Below are 19,685 nucleotides of genomic sequence, written 5' to 3'. Positions count from 1 at the left end.
GATTCCTCGCTAGTCAAGTGTACAGGTGTGTGCACATGTGCATGCAAATTTTATTTCTACCTGGCTCTCCCTCCTCCCTCTCTGTGTCCCTCAAACATCTTCCCTGTGAAAGTCATTTCCCTGGCAGCGGCATACCACCTGGGCAAAGCCCTGAGAAAGCAGAGGGCTTCCTGTAATGTAAGTTAAAATCACAGTTGTTTTTTTTTTTTTAATTAATTAATTTATTTATTTTTGGCTGCGTTGGGTCTTTGTTGCTGCGTGCGGGCTTTTCTCTAGTTGCAGCGAGTGGGGGCTACTCTTCGTTGCGGTGCATGAGCTTCTCATTGCGGTGGCTTGTCTTGTTGTGGAGCAGGGGCTCTAGGCACGCAGGCTTCAGTAGTTGTGGCACGTGAGCTCAGTAGTTGTGGCGCACGGGCTTAGTGGCTCCGCGGCATGTAGGATCTTCCCGGACCAGGGCTTGAACCCGTGTCCCCTGCATTGGCAGGCGGATTCTTAACCACTGTGCCACCAGGGAAGTCCCTAAAATCACAATTTTAACAGGTGATTCTTTTAATCCACAAGAATGTCTAAAATTAAAAGGACCTGTGGTACCAGGTGTTGATGAGAATGTGGAGCAACTGGAACTCTCATACATTGCTGGTATAGTATAAGCGGGCACAATCAATTTGGAAAACTGTTTGATGCTGTATACTGAAGATAAACACATGACCCAGCAATTCCACTCCTGGATATATATATATATATACCCAAGACATATACAAGAATGTTGATAGCAGTGTTATTCAGAATAGTGAAAGACTAGAAATAATCCAAATGTCCATCATTAGGAAAGTAGATAAATAAATCGTGGTATATTTATACAATGGAATACTACCTAACAATAAAAAAAAGAATGAAGTACCATTATATACAACAAAATGGGTGAGTCTCGCAGGCATAATGTTAAGAGAAAAAAGCCAGATATAAGAAATTATATATGCATAATCCCATTTATATGAAGTTCAAAAATAGGCAGAACCAGTCTATGGTGAAAGAGGTGAGAATGGTGGTCCTTGGAGGGATACTGACTGGAAGTGAACACAAGGGAACCTGTTGAGATGCTGAAAGTGTCCTATATCTTGATCTGAGTGGTGAATACATCCTGCGTGTAAGCACATGTAAAAATTCATCAAGCTGTATACTACTTGAGGTTGGCGTAGTTAACTATATGTCAATTGTACCCTAAGAAAAGAAATGAAAGAAGAGAGGGCTCCCTGGAGGTTTCTATGCTACAACCCAAGGAAATAGGGGCTAGGGTATGGAGGGGTCCGTCTCAGGGCTTTGCAAACTTAAATGATTCCCAGCATCTCTCCTTATCTACACATTTTGAACCTGTGGGGACCCACTCAGACCCCCAGAGTTGGTATAAAGATTATTTTAAAGAGGAAACATTTGACCTACAGAATATACAGAAAGAAATGTTATCTGAACTTCCCTTATCTGACTAAAACAGAGCCTTCTAAAAATACAGCTGCCATTAATCTCCCTCCAAGGGATTTTCCAGCCAATTTTAGCTGCCATGGAGACAGACTGCCAATAGAATCTTCCATATTTTCCCACAGAGGTCCTAACCTCCATGCCTTTGTTAAGTGTGGTGTAGAAACCTTTGTCTCTGGTTATTCAGTGAGTTACTCATTACTAAGCAACTCCCTGGTGCACGTGTAAATAAACTTTGTCTTTCTCCTGTTCATCTGTCTTTTCTTAGTTAAGCTGCAGGCCTCCAGTCACTGGACCCAGGTTGGAAGAGGAAGAAGTTTTTCCTCCCAACAAACACAGACCCAAATGGTGCTGGTGACAACTCCATCTTTCTATTTGTTCAGGCTGAGAAGTCTGTAGTTTTCTTGACTTCTCTCTTCCTTTGACAGCCCACACCAATCTGGTAGGAAGTCATGTCGGCTCTACTTTCAAAATATATCCAGAATCTGACCAACTCCAGCCTCCTCTGGTACCACTGTGGTCAGAGCCACCCTCCTCTCTTACCTGGACTAGGGTAAAATCCTCTCAACTCTATTCCAGTTTCTATTCCAGCCCACAGCTGCCAGCGTGGTCCTTCTAAAACCCAAGTTAGAACCCATCACTCCTCCGCTCAAAACTCCCCAGGGGCTGCTCCCACCTCACTCTGAGAACCCAGGGCCCAAGGCTGGCAAGGCCCTTTGTCACCTATGCCTTATCACCCTGCTCCCCTACCCCCCAACTCTGCCCTCTCACGTGGCTCCAGCCACACGCCCTCTTTTGTGCTTCTTGAACTAGGTCCTGCCTTAGGTCTCTGGATCTTTCTCTAGCAGTTCCGCTGCCTGGAGTGTTCTTCCCCACGTATCCACTTGGCTAACTTTCTCACCAGCTTGGAGTCATTGCTCAGATCCCATGGTGCTATTTAATACTTTAACCTGTCCCTCACCTCTCCACGCCGCACACACCAGGTTCTTCTTACCTGTATTTTATTTTTCTTTTTTCCATAATATTCATCCCTATATCGTTCATTTATTTATAATGTTTGCCATCTCCTTTCACTGGGAAGTTAGTTCCATGAGGGCAGGGATCTGTTTTACTCAGTGATGTATCCCAGGTGCCTAGAACAGTGTCTGGCATCTAGTAGGTGCTCCATATATGTCTGCTAAATTAATAAAACTAGCCTCCTATGCTCATTCAGGGTGAGAGCTGAGTTGGGCTGAACAACATGTCCAGGAACTTTCTGGATAAGACTATTATGCCCCCAGGGCCAACAGTCATGTGTCCAGGCTTGGAAATTCCCCCAGATACGGGGGAAGATGGGCCAGACAAAATTCAGCAAAACCCAGGAAAGCACTCAGCCAGGCTTCCCTTCTAGTAGGTTCTTGGTTAGATCTCATCGTAGACAACTGGGCTAGAGCTGAGCTGTTGATCACTTAGAGGATGAAAAGAGAAAGGAAATGGAGAAGGGAAGTCTGTGGTGGGAGTGCAAGGGCACCTGGAGTACCTCGGTCTGTAGATTAAGCCACTGGCCGCTGGAATGAGGAAGTCCCTTTCCCCGCTAGGGTGGGGCAGACAGGTGGGCCAGGAGGGGAGGGAGGTGGCTGAAAGGAGTTAACATTCTTCCTGGATTTCTCCTCTGTCTTCTCAAGGGTGAAGAGTCACACCAGATCACTCATTACTAGATGGGGTCAAACAGAATTCAAGCCACTGCTATGGCCCTGGGGCCTCCTCTCCCCACCTACCCACCCCCCAAAGGGAAATCCATTCTCACATTTTATAAAGTGAAGGACTGAGGTTGAATGGGAGGGTGGAAGGGCTCAGCCTGGCAGGAGTACTACACGGATTAACAGTGTGGTTGGAACTGGGGTCCAAGATCCCTGACACCAAGTGTTGGGCTGTGTCCCAGACGGACCCCTCAGTCTCCTCTCACAGGGTCTTCCTCCCCTCATCCCACCCCTATGCCCTAGGATGACTCCCTTCTCCTTCCAGGCCACAGAGCCCTTTATCCCAACAGAGGGTGAAGTTCTAGAAGACAGTGGCTCACACCAAACACAGAACCTCAGACTTCATGGCCAAGAGGACCTCAGAGGTCTTATTGACAGAGGCCCAGAGAAGGCAAATAACTTGTTCAAGATCACACAGAGCTCTTGGGCCACTACTAAGGAAGGAGCTGGAAACAGAACCTAGACCTTTTTTTTTTTTTAATTTATTTATTTTTGGCTTCGTTGGGTCTTCGTTGCTGTACGCAGGCTTTCTCTAGTTGTGGTGAGCTGGGGTTACTCTTCGTTGCGGTGCACGGGCTTCTCACTGCAGTGGCTTCTCTTGTTGCGGAGCACAGGCTCTAGGCGCACGGGCTTCAGTAGTTGTGGTGTGTGAGCTCAGTAGTCGTGGCTCGCGGGCTCTGGAGCGCAGGCTCAGTAGTTGTGGCGCACGGGCTTAGTTGCTACGCGGCATGTGGAATCTTCCCGTACCAGGGCTCGAACCTGTGTTCCCTGCATTGGCAGGCGGATTTTTAACCACTGCACCACTAGGGAAGTCCCAAACCTAGACCTTCTGATTCCACTTTAAAGTTCCTTCTAGCTGTGAGATTTTGTGATTTCTTGACACCTGTCCAGCAAGCTTTCCTCTACTCTAGAGCTGCTTTCATCACAAAACTCTTGCCCTGAAATCCCCAAGGTACCTTGTCTGGCCACTGGCTGTGGCCATAATAGCTTATGTCCTTGGCCCTTTGAGGGGATAAGATTCTTCACTAGGGCATTTGGAAATACATTCTGCAACCTCATTCCCCGTCTTGTGGCCAAATCCCCAAGGTTCCCTAAGTCATCACCCTCAGTGTCCCTCCTCCCAGGCCTAGGGACTCAGACCAGCACACTTACACTTTCCCTTCTCCCAGCTGTGTTCTTCCTACCCCACACCTCCAGTCTGGCCCAAGACATGATCCTGCCTCTGGCTGGGATGCAGGATCACAGGATGTAAAGATGGAAGGATGTTAGGGATCAGAGTCCTGCCCCACACTGGAGAGCTGTCTCCTACAGACCTCAGAGGGCTGTTCCTTCTCTCTGTTGCTTGAGGATCTGAGTGAACATCAGGGCCTTCACTCATTTATTGAGCACCTAAAATGTATATGTTTTCAGCAAGCACCAAGTATGTAGCAGGCACTGTTAGAGCCTTTTTATCTCATGTGAGCCTCACGAAACAGCCCAGTGAGGTAAGGATTATGCCCATTTTACAGATCAGGAGGTTGAGGTTCAGAAAGTTCTTCAATTTGCCCTAGATTATAGAGCTAGTAAGTCTAGAATTAGGAATAAAACCCATGTTTCTCTAACTAGAAGTCAAAGCCCCATGCACAAGGGGAGAGAGAGGGGGGAAGGGTTGTGGGAAGGGGGAAATGTGTGTGAAACACCATTTTCCATGGCCTCCCTGCCTACGGGACCCAGGGGGTGAATATCACTGTGGAAATGATTCCAAAGCTTCAAACCAAAATTCAGAGAGGGAGGGGTCAGTGGGCAAGGGGGGCAGGAGGGTTAGCTCCTTGTCAGCCCTGACACACAACCTGCCAGCTCTCAGCCTGTGCACTTGTGATCACCTGGTTGCATCCTGGAAACTACCCAGCCACACCTAGGCAGGTGGCCCGCCCCTCCTCCGCGGGTTGAGCAAGCAGGAAAAGGTGGCAGCAAGAGGCAGTGGGCAGATGTGCTGGGCAATGGTGGCCGGAGCCCAAGCTAGGATGGGCTTTCTCTGGGGCCTGGCTCTGCCCCTTTTCTTCTTCTGCTGGGTGGCTGGTGCTCCCAGGAGCTCTGCAGGTAAGGAGGCAAGAGGGTGCCTGTGGGCTTCTCTCCTGACTCTGGGTGGGAGCTTCTGTACTGCAGCCCTTTGTGGGTGAGGGTAGCTCTCTCGGGTTAGTTATCATCAACTATAAAGCTATACATGAAGTATTACTATGGCTGATAAAGAGTATGCAACGGCAATGGGTCAGCTTAAGCACGTGGGACGCTGCAGTACATACAAATGTGAGGTTGCTGTGGGTTTGTCTTTATGCCTCTGAGGGTGTGAGTACGTGGGGCGGGGATAGTTTGGGGGGTCAGGGAGGTGCAGGCTGGTGATAAATCTGATTAAAGCCAAGAATGTGGCTTGACAAGATTCTTTCTCCTCCAAGTTTATTTTCTAGCATGGATTTCTTTCAAAAACCCATTTTTGTGTGAAAAGTCTGACTGTCACAGGCTGCTTGTGGAGGGTGGATTCTGAGAGAGGCAGGGCTTTTATGAAAGAAGAGAATGAACATTGATCTGTAATAGGAACTGTGCGAGGCTTGTCACGTGCATTATCTCTTGTAAAAATAGACTTTATTTTTTAGAGCAGTTTTAGGTTCACAGCAAAATTGAGCAGAAAGTACAGAGATTCCTATGTATCTTCTGCCCACCTCCCCACAGCCTCCTCTGCTATTAACATCCCTCACCAGAGAGGTGCATGTATTACAATGGACGAAGCTACACTGACACATCATTACCATGCGTTATCTTTTAAGACTTTATTTTTCAGAGCAGTTTTAGCTTCACAGCAAAATTGAGAGGAAGGTACAGGGATTTCCCATATACTCCCATCACTATCTTTTTTTTTTCCTTTGTGATCATCACTTTTTTTTTTTTTGACATGGATATACCCATAATGTTTTATTGAATGAAAAAAGTTATAACACAATATATACAGTTTGATGACATTTTGACATATATACACTACTAATACTATGTATAAAATAGATAACTAATGAGAACCCACTATATAGCACAGGCAACTCTACTCAGCCATCACTAGCCTTTTAATCCTCACAATTAACCCTGTGAGAGAGATACAATTCTCATTCTTACTCTCGTCCAGCCCCGCTCCCACCCCCCCACCGTGAGGAGACTGAGGTTTCTTACTGGGATTAAGTAACTTGTCTGCAGAGCCAGGCTTTTATTCCACACATGCCTAACCCCTGGACCACACTGCCTCCTGCATGCACTCATGATCTACCAGGCTTGTGCTGCACTTTTTTTTTTTCTAATTTTTTTTTTTTTTTTTTTTGGCTGCTTTGGGTCTTCGTTGCTGTGCGCGGGCTTCTCATTGTGGTGGCTTCTCTTGTTGTGGAGCATGGGCTCTAGGCATGCAGGCTTCAGTAGTTGTAGCGCGTGGGCTCAGTAGTTGTGGCTTGCGGGCTTAGTTGCTTCACAGCATGTAGGATCTTCCCAGAACAGGGCTCGAAACCATGTCCCCTGCATTGGCAGGTGGATTCTTAACTACTGCACCACCAGGGAAGTCCTGTGCTGCACATTTGACATTTAACTTAATGTAATATTCACAATCCTATGAAATAGGTACCCCAGCTCCATTCCACAGATGGGAAAATGTAGGCTTGGAGCTGGGAGAACCGACCGGGTCACAAGGTTGGTAAGCAGCAGAGCAAGCAACAGAGAGGGGACTCGAACTCAGAGCCCAAAGTCCACATGCTTTCCTCTCCACCAGTTTGATTTGAGGAATGGGTCAGGAGAGCTGCAGCATTCTAGAGCTGTAAAGGGCCAGGGTGGGCTTTGCTCTGTTTGAGAAGACCCCAGTGGGTAAGAAAGTTGGGTGGGGGGTTGTGAGGGCCCCAGAGATGAAGAGGCTATGGGTTTGGGAAGCATGAGGAGGTTTCACTGCAGGATGACCCCACAAGGCTCCCAAGAAAGGAAGAAAATGTGTGAGGGGAGGTCAGTGGTCAGACCCCACAGTTTGAGCTCCAGGCTGTGTGGGTGGCCGCAGAAGGGCTCTGCCTCCACCTGTGGGGACTGAGAGGCTCAGAGAAGTATCTCGGGCTTTGAAGTGGAGAGAAGCAAGTATATTTCCTTAAAAGCGTGGTTTGTGTGTGTAGGTAGACCGCACTGAATGGGTAATGAGAGCGAATGCCATGACCACCTAATCCTCATGCGGGTACAGCCTGAAGCTCTCACTATATGAAAGTAGGTTGTGTGCTCTCAGGTGACTCCTTGAAAGGACATGGTCAGGGAGGGATGCTTAATAACCCCCTGCAGGCTTTGGAATGTAAGGGCTTCCCCATTCCCCTTCCCCTCTGGTCCTCACCCCCATGAGACCCTCGCTGGTAGGAGACAGAGTCAGGATTTGCGCCAGTAAATCATCAGACTCCAGAGCTGGGACTAGCTGGGACACGCCTGGGACTAGAACCCAGTCTCTTGCCTCCTGGCCCAGTGATGCTTCATTATCCAATGGGAGACACAAAAGGACAAGCCGAGGACCTGTCCTGACACCCTGGGTAGAGGTCACCAAATGGTCCTGGCCCTCCTTTGGGTCCTTGGGTACTTTGGGGCCAGTAGGTCTCAGGAAAGACCATCTTAAACCATAAGAACCCCGAAAAAGGGTGCTTATATTTTCATCTTTTCCTTCCAAGAGTAAGGTTACTAGATAAAACACAGGGTGTCCACCTAAATTTGAATTTCAGGTAATGACTTTATCAGTATAAGTATGTCTTAAATATTACATGAGAAATACACATACTAAAAAAATTTGTCATTAGAATAATTCCTTGTTTATCTGAAATTCAAATTCAAATTTAACTGGACATCCTGTATTTTTATTTGCTAAATCTGGCAACCCTCCTCAAGAGGCACCATGGCCCACATACAGAGAGAGCCCCTCCCCCTCTGTAGACAGGAGAGGCACCCTTGTCAGCTCCTAAATATTTGCTGTAGCCTCCCCCGGGCAATGCGTGCCTGCTGGCCCTCCACCCACACGACCTCAGAGTGTCGGTCCAGTGAGCAGAGACATCCTGCCCTGGGGAGACACGCTAGCAGCATCTTTCTAAAAAGTACAGTTTTGCTTCACCTGGCTCCCTGTTTCCTGTGGAAGATGCTGGGTTCATCATTTCTGGAGTTCCAGGGTTCCATCCTTGCCGTCTAAGGCCCGTGTTCAGGAGAGGCTTGAGCAGGTGGGAAGCTTGCCCTTTTCCTTTGCTAGAGCCCCGGGGACTCTGCCTGCTTCCCTCTTTTGCAGCAGCCATCACCCACACTGTCCAGGAAATTCCTCTCCTCCAGTCCCCGCAGCTACCTTTCAACACAAAACCACAGATGTTTCTTGTGGTTGAAGTGTTTTACTTCCATGGGGAAACAGTCACTGGATGAGAAAAGAATTGATAGGAAAGTGACAAGGGGGTTGTGGTGTGATGAATTGGGAGATTGGGATTGACATGTATACACTGATGTGTATAAAATGGATGACTAATAAGAAAATAAATAAATAAATAAACAAACATTAAAAAAAAAAAAAGGAAGTGGCAAGATTCTTCCAGAAAGTTCTAAGAGTCACGGTCCCTGCTCTGCAGTTCTTGGCTCACTTGGGTCTTCTGCCTTTTTTGCTCCCCCTTGAAGCTGGATCCTGGCCCTACACATTCACTCGGATGGTTTCAGACCAATAATCAACTAGATTCTGGGGATTGCTTGCCTCATGTGGGCCATCAGAGGACATCAGTCAGGGCAATCCCAGTTCAATGGCTGCCACACGGGCCTGGTCTTCCCAATAGTGCCTCCTCTTCCTTGAATATATAGATGAAAAATAGGGTAAAAGCAGTCCCCCTCCCCACCTTCCTCCCAGCAGTGCCCAGGGCATAAGCACAAGAGCTTGTGTGAAGTCAGTGCCCTGGGACTCATAGCTCACAAAGTTGGTCTTACCCAACACAGGCCCCAGCACCAGTGGATCAGGCCACACAGAAGTGCCTGCTGTGACTCCAGGGGTCAGGACGAGCTCAGAGGGAGTCTTCCAGAACACTGACCTCACTGAGACCTCTATGTCGAACCATATCTCTTTGGAAACTCAAACCCTAAGCACCCAGACCTCTGATAGGACCTTCCTCCCAGACAGCACCATTTCAGTAGCAGAGAACAGGGAAAACAAGACCATGGCCCTCATAAAAATAATGCCTTCCAAGTCCTCGGCTGTGATCACCACTCTTATGGAGACATCAGCCACAAGTGGCAGCCCCACGGGACGTGGAATGACCACAGTTGAGACCGTCACAGGCACTGAGCTCTTGAAAGCCGCCTTTGACACCCTTTGCAAACTTGGCAGCTCTGAAGAGGCAAAGAGAATAATGGTAGACTTCTTGAAATTAGCTCACACCTCTACAGAAGCCGAGGCCTTGTCCTCGGAGAGCAGCGCTTCCTCTGACAGCTCAGTTCCAGCCATCACCACCTCACAAGCCCTGTCACCTGACATTGCTGCTCTGGTTAAAGCCTTGGTTACCTCCAGCATCAGCAACATTGAGGTGATCAACTGCAGTGTTATAGAAATAGAAGCAACTGCCAGCATCCCTGGGACCTCAGACATAGATCACAGCCCCACGGGAGGAAAGGCCCTGTCTACCCCTGAGACATCAGCTTTGCCTGACTCCACTGAAGTAAAATCACACCTCGCCAGGACCACAACCTCTGCTGAGACCTTGTCAACAGCCAGCGCCACAGAATCAGCCACACCTGACATCACACTCACCATCAATAGCACCACAGAAATGGAAACAACAGCAGCCAAGGCCACGGCCCCCAGTGGAACCTTGGTGACAGTTAGCATGAACCTCTTGGAAGAAAACTCATCCCTCTCTGTTGAGACAACAAGCCACACCGAGGTCTCAGGAGAAGTTACAATCTCCACAGGGACTGCATCAACAGCAGGCAAGGTGACTTCCCCTGCTAGGTTCTCAGCTACGGTCTACAGCCTCTCTGAAGTAACTACCATCATGAGCTCCACCCCCTCAGAGACTTCTACCACAGACATCACATTCAGTGCGCCCGTTCCCAACAGCAGGAGCCCACTTCCCTCTGTCCATCTGGCTACGGCCAACAGCAGCCAAGAAACAAACATCACCTTAGCTAAGACCACAGCCTCAGCAAAGGCCTTGAAGATAGCCAGCACAGCTGGAGGGAAACCCTCAACAGCCACGCCCACCAGTGCTCAGACAAGTCTGACAGATGTTACTGCAGGTGAGCGGCTTACCCCATGTGTGATTTTTGGGGATTTGGGGTTTGGAATCTGCATGTTTAAGGAGTAGGGAGAAAGGAAGGATCTGGGGGCCTATTCTGAGCCCTGTCTCTGATGTCACCTCTTCATGATCTTATAGTGGTTCTTGCCAAAATCAGTAACGAGCAGAATTAAGGTGGTGTATGGAAAAAGTGTGGAGAAATGGTTTGGGATCTCGTCTCTGCCCTTAACAACCTGAGTGACCTAGGACAGGTCCCTCTCCCTCTCTGGGCCTCAGTTTCTCCACCAGTTGCTGGAGGAGGTTGCAATGAAGTCCTTTCCATCTCTGCCATTCTATGGAGTTGACTGTTGAGTAACTACTGTGCACCAGGCAAGGACCCAAATTTTACTTAAAAGACACAGCCCTCATTATCTGAACGCCTCTGGTTCAGCCAGGGCCATACCATGTGGGCATCTGGCCCAAGTTGCTGCCCTCTGAGCAGCTGGGACCCCATGAAAATGGAGCTCACTGGATGCACTTGCTGGGATTGGTGCCGTAAATGGTGACTTAAAATAAATAAATAAATTGGGCAAAGGTTTGGGAGTCTAAAGCTACATCTCTGGGCAGGACAGGAATAAAGACGCAGCCCTAGAGAATGGACTTGAGGACATGGGGAGGGGGAAGGGTAAGCTGAGACAAAGTGAGAGAGTGGCATGGACATATATATATACGCTACCAAACGTAAAACAGATAGCTAGTGGGAAGCAGCTGCATAGCACAAGGAGATCAACTTGGTGCTTTGTGACCACCTAGAGGGGTGGGATAGGGAGAATGGGAGGGAGACGCAAGAGTGAGGGGATATGAGGATATATGTATATGTATAGCTGATTCACTTGTTATACAGCAGAAACTGACAGAAAAATGTAAAGCAATTATACTCCAATAAAGATATTTTTTAAAAAAAGAAATAAAGCTACATCTCTAAGACAACAGATATTTCTCAGGGAAGAGGTGCCTTGTCAGTGGCTGCTGGGTCAGCCCAGCTCCCAGTCAGCCTATAGCCTTCACCTCCACTTCCCATCACTCTTTTCTCGTGCCTCATCCCTGCAGTATCCTCAGCTTGCACTGCCTTTTTTGGGGGGGTGAAATAAAAATATTAATCACAACCACCTTACTGAATATTTTTTGTATTCCAGGCAGAGATGATATAAAAATATTTCACAGCTAGTGAGCATTGGCACCAGCTGAAGTTTCTCTCTGATGCCAGGCAGTATACTACTGTATGACCTTTGTATGCTATCTCCTCTAACTAAACCTTCAAAACTACCTTATGAGGTGGGTATTCTTACCCCCCACCTGACAGATGAGGAAATAGATTTAAAGATGGTAAAAAAGTAGCAGTGGAATTCCAAGTGAAAGTCTGTTTGATTCCAAAACTCAGTCTCCTGTTGTGCTTTTATTTTTAAAGGCTCAATTTATTAATATATTTTTATTTTAAAAAGCTTTTCTTTTATTTGTTGATTAGATGATACATTCACGTGATTTGAAATTCAGTAAGTACAAAAGAGTACACCATAAAATGTCTTTCTCCCATTGCTGTCCCCCAACTCCCCAATTTTCCTTACATACATAACTGATGGTATCACTTTCTTGTGAATCCTCTTCTGGACATGAAATAGGCATATGGAAGCATAAGAAGGAAGATGAAAGATATCTACATATTATATCAATATAATATAGACATAGATACTATATCATATAGCTATAGAATAATATCTCTCATCTTCCTTTTCATGCAAATGGAGCATGTGTTAAACACAGATCTCTGAGACAAGGCTATTCTTTTTTATGGCTTCTCAGTATTTTGTTTTACAATAATTTATTTAACCAGTGTTTTATGGATGGACATTTAGGTCTTTTTTTTTTTTTAACATCTTTATTGGAGCATAATTGTTTACAATGGTGTGTTAGTTTCTGCTTTATAACAAAGTGAATCAGCTATACATATACATATATCCCCATATCACTTCCCTCTTGCATCTCCCTCCCTCCCACTCTCCCTATCCCACCCCTCTAGGTGATCACAAAGCACCGAGCTGATCTCCTTGTGCTATGTGGCTGCTTCCCACTAGCTATCTATTTTACATTTGGTAGTGTATATATGTCCATGCCACTCTCTCACTTTGTCCCAGCTTACCCTTCCCCCTCCCCATGTCCTCAAGTCCATTCTCTAGTAGGTCTGCGTCTTTATTCCCGTCTTGCCCCTAGGTTCTTCATGACCTTTTTTTTTTTTTAGATTCCATATATATGTGTTAGCATATGGTATTTGTTTTTCTCTTTCTGACTTACTTCACTCTGTATGACAGACTCTAGGTCCATCCACCTCACTACAAATAACTCAATTTCGTTTCTTTTTATGGCTGAGTAATATTCCATTGTATATATGTGCCACATCTTCTTTATCCATTCATCTGTCGATGGACACTTAGGTTGTTTCTATGTCCTGGCTATTGTAAATAGAGCTGCAATGAATATTGTGGTACATGACTCTTTTTGGACATTTAGGTCTTTTCCAGTATTTTGTTATGACAAACAGTGCTGCAGTAAATAGCACATTTTTCAAATGTGTGTTATTTTCTGTAGGATAAACTTCTAGGAGTGCAACTCCTGGATCAATTCTAATAGTATTCTAATAGGAAGAAACGACTAAAATGTGGCAGGTAAAGGCAGGCAGATTAGGGCTCAAGAAAAGGCAGAAGTTGCCTACAAGCTGCTAAGTCAGGAAGGCTGGATTGAAAGACCTCTGCCAACCTGGAGCTGGAAGCACTGGCTGAGTGCATCCCCTCAGGGACCAGCCTCTCTGCAGCCTTCTCCAGGGCTGGCCCCTTTCCTAACAGCCCCATCCGGGCCTCCAGGCCTTGAGAACATTCTAGATCCACTTTCATTTCTCCTTCCTCACACTACTCTTTTGACTTCTCCAAATGGGGATGGGGCCTCTAGCCATCATTTCCTTCCCTCTTGTTGGGAAGACACTACGATGGGTCCAGTTACTGGAGAGAAGGAATCCTTTCTCTTTGCAGTGAATAGAGGTAAGGTCCTATGTGAACACAGACTCATTTACACATGAGCGTGAGCACACACACATGTGCAGCTTGGGGACAGAGACTGGGTAGCACAGTTCACATCTTGATTCCTGAAATGACTTACCCATATTTTCATCTTCCTACTGTTCTCAACTTGCAGGTGAGGATGGAGGCTTCCTCCTCCTGAGGCTGAGCGTGGCCTCCCCAGAAGACCTCACTGCCCGCAGAGTGGCAGAGAGGTTGATGCAGCAGGTGAGTGGCACTTTCTGTGCCGGGGAGTAGAGGAGAGTGAGAGGTTCTTGGAGACCCTGGGGAAGATCTGCAGGATGCAGAAGATACTGTACACTTGGGAGGGTCTAGTTTCTTATGGAGTATTAGGAGTGAGATCTAAGAATCCCTGCCTGGCTTTGCTTCTGCCTGTTTTTCCTGAGTTCTGAATTCCCCTTCTCTGCTATGTAAAAAAAGATTCTTTCCCTCATCCCAATTTCCTCAGGCTTTAGGAAGATCAGGCTTTCTGGCCCCTGGGAGAAGGTCAATGTTATAAATAGGCAGATAGGCAGGACTTTAGTTGCAAGTGGCGGCAACCCGACTCATTGTAGCTTATACAATAGGCAAGGTATTGGCTGAGAAACCTAGAAGTGGCTGTCCAGCTTCAGTTATGGCTGGATCCAGAAGCTCAAACAGGATCATCAGGACTTTCTCTTTCTCTCCCCCTCTTAGCTCTGCTCCCTTCATTCCTCAGAGTCTCTTCATATGTAAGGAAAGGTGGCTGTGACAGCCCTAGATTCACAAGGCACTTACCTCTCCCAAGATCTGCATATCATACTAGGGAAGGACTGATCTCATTGACCCAGAAGGGCCACCATGACTGACAGCCCGACCTGAACCACATGGAATGGGAAGGAAAGGCCCCAAAGGAAATAAAGATGTTAGACAGAAAACAAACAAAAAACCCCCCATAGATGTACGCTCTAGATGGGGACCAATATTATATTTGTAGAAGTTGGGAAAATTCTCCTAAAACCCAGATCCCTGGACAAAGCTTCTAGTGGTGGAATTCTAGGGTTAGGGTTTTGGGGGATGGTGTGAGTCATTGGAAGGTTAGAATGAGTCAGCTCAGCCTAGCTCTTGTGCCCCCATCTTGCTGCCAGGGGATGATGGGAAGAGGGAATATTTGGGCCCTGGAAGTTCTCTTAGTGGAAGGGGGGCCTATCAGGACTCCCATAATAAGGAGGTCCCTGAACACGGCATGGGGTTTTTAAGTGGGAGAGCCAAATAAGTGAAAAATTCCCACTGCACATGATAATCCCAGTAGCAAATGTGAATCCTGGTTGAAGAAGGAAGCCAAGGATATGTCAGATCTGAGCCCCTCAAACTGGAAACTATTTCAGGGGTCAGAAAGAAGCCAGGGAGATAGGAGCAGATCAGGAGCTGAGGTGCAGGAACCAGGCCATGCCGGTGTTGGGCGTCAGTTCTCGTTGGGAGCTGTCCACTGGCGAAAGGCTCAGGGGTCAGGCAAACAACAAGCATTGGTGCCACGTAGACCTGAGTGTGAATTCCAGTTCCTCACTGTGTGACCTTCGGCAAGGTACTCCGTATTACTTTCCTTCCTTGTAAAATGAGGCTGGTACTACCTGCTTTCTAAGGTTACTGTGAAGTTTAAATGGCATGAAGGACCTAGCCTATGCCCAGCCTGCAAGAGGCTCAGAAAGTGCTGCTAGCCTCCTCATATGTTCCCTTTTGCCCACCAGCTCGACTGTAAACTGCATATGTTTATGTCTCCCATCCAAGTCTCCCTGCTGCGTGTCAGGAGGGGCTGAAGAACATCAGCTATGACCAGGCACTGCCATGTGCGGAAGCGGGCAGTGCTGCCTGCGGCCTGGGCCCCAGCACGACTGGAGCCATGTTACCGGGAAGGTTCCCATGTAGATCAGCAAGCCACGGCCTTACCCAGTCATGGCAGTGGGACCCTGGCTCACATATGCCTGGGTGTACGTGTGTAGGGAGGGGGTGGGGTCTTCGCCTGTTCCAGAGACGTCCTTGGACTTCCCCTGGCGTGTGTGTTGTGTTTCAGTAAAGAGTGACCTGATCACCCATCTGTCACCTGCTGTGTGCTTCCATCCTACATTAAAATTACCCTCAGTGTGGCCCAGGGTCACGTTTTTATGGTACAGGAATTTTGTGCACCCTCACTGCTACCTCCCTCCTTCATGCTCCCCACGTTCTCAGTTTGGACCTTGATTACAGCACTGACTGAGGCTGGCCCTGGAGCCTCTTGAACTGTGAGCTCCTTCAGAGCAGGAACCACATCTGTTTATCTCGGTATCCCCGGAACCTAGCAGAGTGCCTGGCCTGTAGTAGGATCACAGAGAATGTTTGTTGAATGGACTTGAATTTCAAATTTTCGACACAAGCAATATTCAATTATTCCTCCCGCATAGCTCATAAGTCATGTTGTTTTTAAAATTAAACTTGGCTTATTTTTTTTCTATTATAGAAGTAAAACTTGCATTTAAATTTTTGAGAAATTCGAAAGAACCAAGAGATGGGGGGAAAGGAAATGAGAAGGCGGGGAAGAGAAAGAAAGAAATGTCTAAAATCCCACCTCTAGTTGTCTGGAGTTGTCTAGTTGTATGTAATCCAACCATTGTTAATGTATATGTTCAGCCTCTCCACGTGGGTGGTTCTGAGTGGATCTCCACCAAGAGGTACCTTACATTCAATATTTCCAAGATCAAAGTACTAACCTTACCCCTAAACCTGCTCTGCCTGCATCTTCCTCATCTCAGTTAATGTCAGTTGCATCCTTCAGTTTGTCGAGCCCGAATCCTTGGAACTATTTCTTATTCCTCTGTTTCTTTTTTTTTTTTCCACATGTTATATCCAATTCATGAGGAAATGCTGTTGGCTCTATTGTCATCAAAATATGCCCAGCACATGAGCCCACCTCACCATCTCTACTGACTGCTCTCACCCTAGTCCAAGCTGCCATCGTCTCTCACCTGGATGACTAGTATCTTCTTATCAAGCCTCCCTGTCTCTACCTTTTCCCCCCACTCCCTATCTAGTCCCAGTACATCAGCCAGAGCTGTCTTTTTATAACGTAAGGCAGACTGTACCACTCCTTTGCTCCAACCCCTCCCATTTCATTCAGAGAAAAAGCCACGTTCCTACAGTGCTGCAAAACTGTCCACGATCTGCACCCCTCCACCAGCCTCTTGAACTTGCTCACTGCACACGAGCCACACTGACTTCCTTGCTGTTCCTCAAATGTGTCAGGCCCTGAATGCATGCTGCTGCTTCAGGACCTTTGCATGCACTGCTCAGTCTGCTTAGAATTCTTCTCCTCCAGATATCCTCTTGGCTAACTCCTCCGCCTCCTTCACCTTCTCAGTGGGTCTACCTAACCACTCTCCTCTGCTTTGATTTTCTTCATAACACTGATCACAACCTAACATAATACATGTTTTTTTGTCTTGTTTATTATCTGTCTCCCTCATCTAGAATGAAAGAGTTTGCACACTGCAGCATCCCTAGCATCTAGGATAGTGCCTGGTACAAAAAAGGCTCTCAGTAAATACTTGTTGAGCAAAAGAAGGAAACAAGACAACTTGGATATTGCTTTGAATAAGGGGAGTGTGTGTTTTCAGTTGACTCCCTTCCTCTTGCAGAGTGGGGCAGAATGAGTTTTATAAAGTAGATTGGACAAAAATAATCCAAACATTCATCTCGGTATATTTGTTCAGCACCTGCAACAGAAGAAAGACTATGTTGTGTGCCTTGGGGGATTCAAAGATGTCTCTTCCACATGGATTAAAGTTAGTTGGGGGAGGAAAACTCCTACTCATGCTTAGAAGCCCAGGTCATCCACTACTTCCTCATGGTGGCTTTTCTCAAATTCCCTAAAGGGGAGCTAACATGCTATGTCATGATTTATTTATTATAAGTTTGTTAAATCAGGACAAAGCACCTTATATTATCCATCCCTGTAGCCACAGAACCTAGCACAGAGCCACGGAGGGCACTCAAATGTTTGCTGAATGACTTAGAGGACGGGCTGTGTGAGCAGATGACCATGAAATATGGGCACTGAGCTCTGAAAGGTAAGAAAATGACATTCAGTGTTGAAGTAACAGAAGATAGATTTAATGATATAATTATTAAGCTGCACTATAGTTAGGCATGAATTGAGAGCAGTTTATATAACACTGCTGTTACAGAAACCCAATTTTTAAATAATTTTTCTTGTTTTGCACTTATTCAAACAGATGATACCTAATAAAGTGGATAATTTAATCTTAATTACATACCTATAAAGACATACATGTACATACAGTGCTGATTACTGTTATTATTGGAAGCCAAAAAAATCTGTAAAATATGGGATACACCAATTAAAAGCATTTAGGAATTAAAGTGTATAATTTTGCTTCTGTGTGTGTGTGTGTGTGTGTGAGAGAGAGAGAGAGAGAGACAGAGAGAGAGAGAATTACTGGAAATGACCACAGTTAGCAGAAGTAATGTTACCAAACCAGCAAGAACCAGAAGTGCCTGGAGAAAATTCTCCGGTTATTTAAGATTCAAACGTGTGTATATATGAGATGAAAATGCCACATATTTCATAAAGACAAAGGTGGGCGTGGACCTAAACAAGACAACCTGTCTAAAGTCTCCTGTGACTCAGCACAGACTCAGAAGGCAAAAACGCAAGGCCATGATGAGGACAGCGTGAAGTGGAACTTTTCTGACAAGAGGCTTCAACTGAAGCTTCTGCACAGCCCATCCTTCCTTCATCCCTTGTGAGGGGGACTGGCCACCAGTTAGTGGAAAGCAGTGAATGGTAACTAATCCCATGAGTGCACCACAAATTGAAGTGAGTGGGCACGTTTTTTGGTATCAATAAATAAGTACATTGGTATATCATACCAGTGCTCGGTTATGCATCATCCTGGTCATTAAAAGCTGGCCCAGGGCTTCCCTGGTGGCGCAGTGGTTGAGAATCTGCCTGCCAATGCAGGGGACACGGGTTCAAGCCCTGGTCTGGGAAGATCCCACATGCCGCGGAGCAACTAGGCCCATGAGCCTCAACTACTGAGCCTGCGCGTCTGGAGCCTGTGCTCCGCAACAAGAGAGGCCGCGACAGTGAGAGGCCAGCGCACCGCGATGAAGAGTGGCCCCCGCTCGCCGCAACTAGAGAAAGCCCTCGCACAGAAATGAAGACCCAACACAGCCAAAAATAAATAAATAAATAAATTAAAAAAAAAAAAAAAGCTGGCCCAAGGGTGTTTCTGGAAGGTTCCTTTGAGAGCAGGGAAGGTTGGGCAGGGGAATCTGTGTCTCTGGCCAAACATCTCCCCAGACAGCTCCCTTCGCTCCCCCAGTGCCCACTGAGGGTGTCTCAGCTGCTTGCCACCAACCGGGGGTAGGGGTGTGTGGTCTCTCCTTCCTCTCTGCTAAGCCAACACGTGCCTGGAACCCTGAAGCAGAGCCCATCAGTTCTTTATTCCAGGTGCGTAAGTGACAGAATCACAGAGCCAGGGAGTTGATGAAAATGTGCAGCTGTGTCCTTGATCTAAACATGCCATTCAGAAGAAGCCTTTCCTTCCCAGCCAGGAGGCTGCTCGGGCGCCGTCCTCCTTTCTCATGACTCCCTCTCTCTACATGCCCAGCGCCTCAGCCGTTCTGACCAGGTTGCCAGATAAAATACAGGACACCCAGTTAAATTAGAATTTCAGGTAAACAATGAATGCTTTTTAAAATATATGGATATCCCAAATATTTCATGGGACATTCTTATAGTAAAACATTGTTCGCGGTTTATCTGAAATTCAAATTTAACTGGGCTTTCTGTATTTTTATTGTTAAATCTGACAACCCTACTTTTAATGCCTCCACTCCCACCAGTGTCCCCACCTCTTCCCTTTTCCCAGTCTGTGGGTTTCCTTCTGCTGTGGCAAGCCCCCAACCTTTTCTTAGGCTTACGGACAGCTCCACTGCCTCTGGCAGGATTGTCCGCGACACACATTCTGTCTTTCTGCTCCACCTCCATTTCTCAGTGGGAGCAGAAGAAGCTTAGTGTCTGAACATGGATGAGGGGAGGAAGGACTTCGGGTTTGGGTGCCTTGCTCCCC

General features: G+C 46.8%; 1 protein-coding gene across 5 annotated transcripts; it reads left to right on the top strand.

The window, feature by feature from the left end:
- The first annotated feature begins 5,090 nt into the window (after positions 1-5,090).
- MUC20 (mucin 20, cell surface associated) lies at positions 5,091-18,777 on the top strand. 5 transcript variants are annotated; one of them, XR_009502910.1, is made up of 5 exons: positions 5,091-5,294; positions 9,198-10,493; positions 13,715-13,806; positions 17,547-17,657; positions 18,244-18,777. XR_009502910.1 is itself a non-coding variant. In XM_059920893.1 (4 exons), the coding sequence occupies exons 1-4, from the start codon at positions 5,183-5,185 to the stop codon at positions 17,592-17,594; spliced, it is 1,548 nt and encodes a 515-aa protein (XP_059776876.1). In that variant the 5' UTR covers positions 5,091-5,182; the 3' UTR covers positions 17,595-17,829. The 5 variants fall into 5 exon arrangements, 2 of the variants coding, with proteins under 2 accessions (XP_059776876.1, XP_059776875.1); XR_009502911.1 differs by having other exon boundaries at positions 18,239-18,777; XR_009502909.1 differs by having other exon boundaries at positions 18,182-18,777.
- The last annotated feature ends 908 nt before the right edge of the window (positions 18,778-19,685 follow it).

Source organism: Balaenoptera ricei, chromosome 4 (genome assembly GCF_028023285.1).
Source record: "Balaenoptera ricei isolate mBalRic1 chromosome 4, mBalRic1.hap2, whole genome shotgun sequence".
In the NCBI taxonomy this organism is placed as follows: Eukaryota; Metazoa; Chordata; class Mammalia; order Artiodactyla; family Balaenopteridae; genus Balaenoptera; species Balaenoptera ricei.
This window is presented reverse-complemented; position numbering and strand designations above follow the sequence as displayed.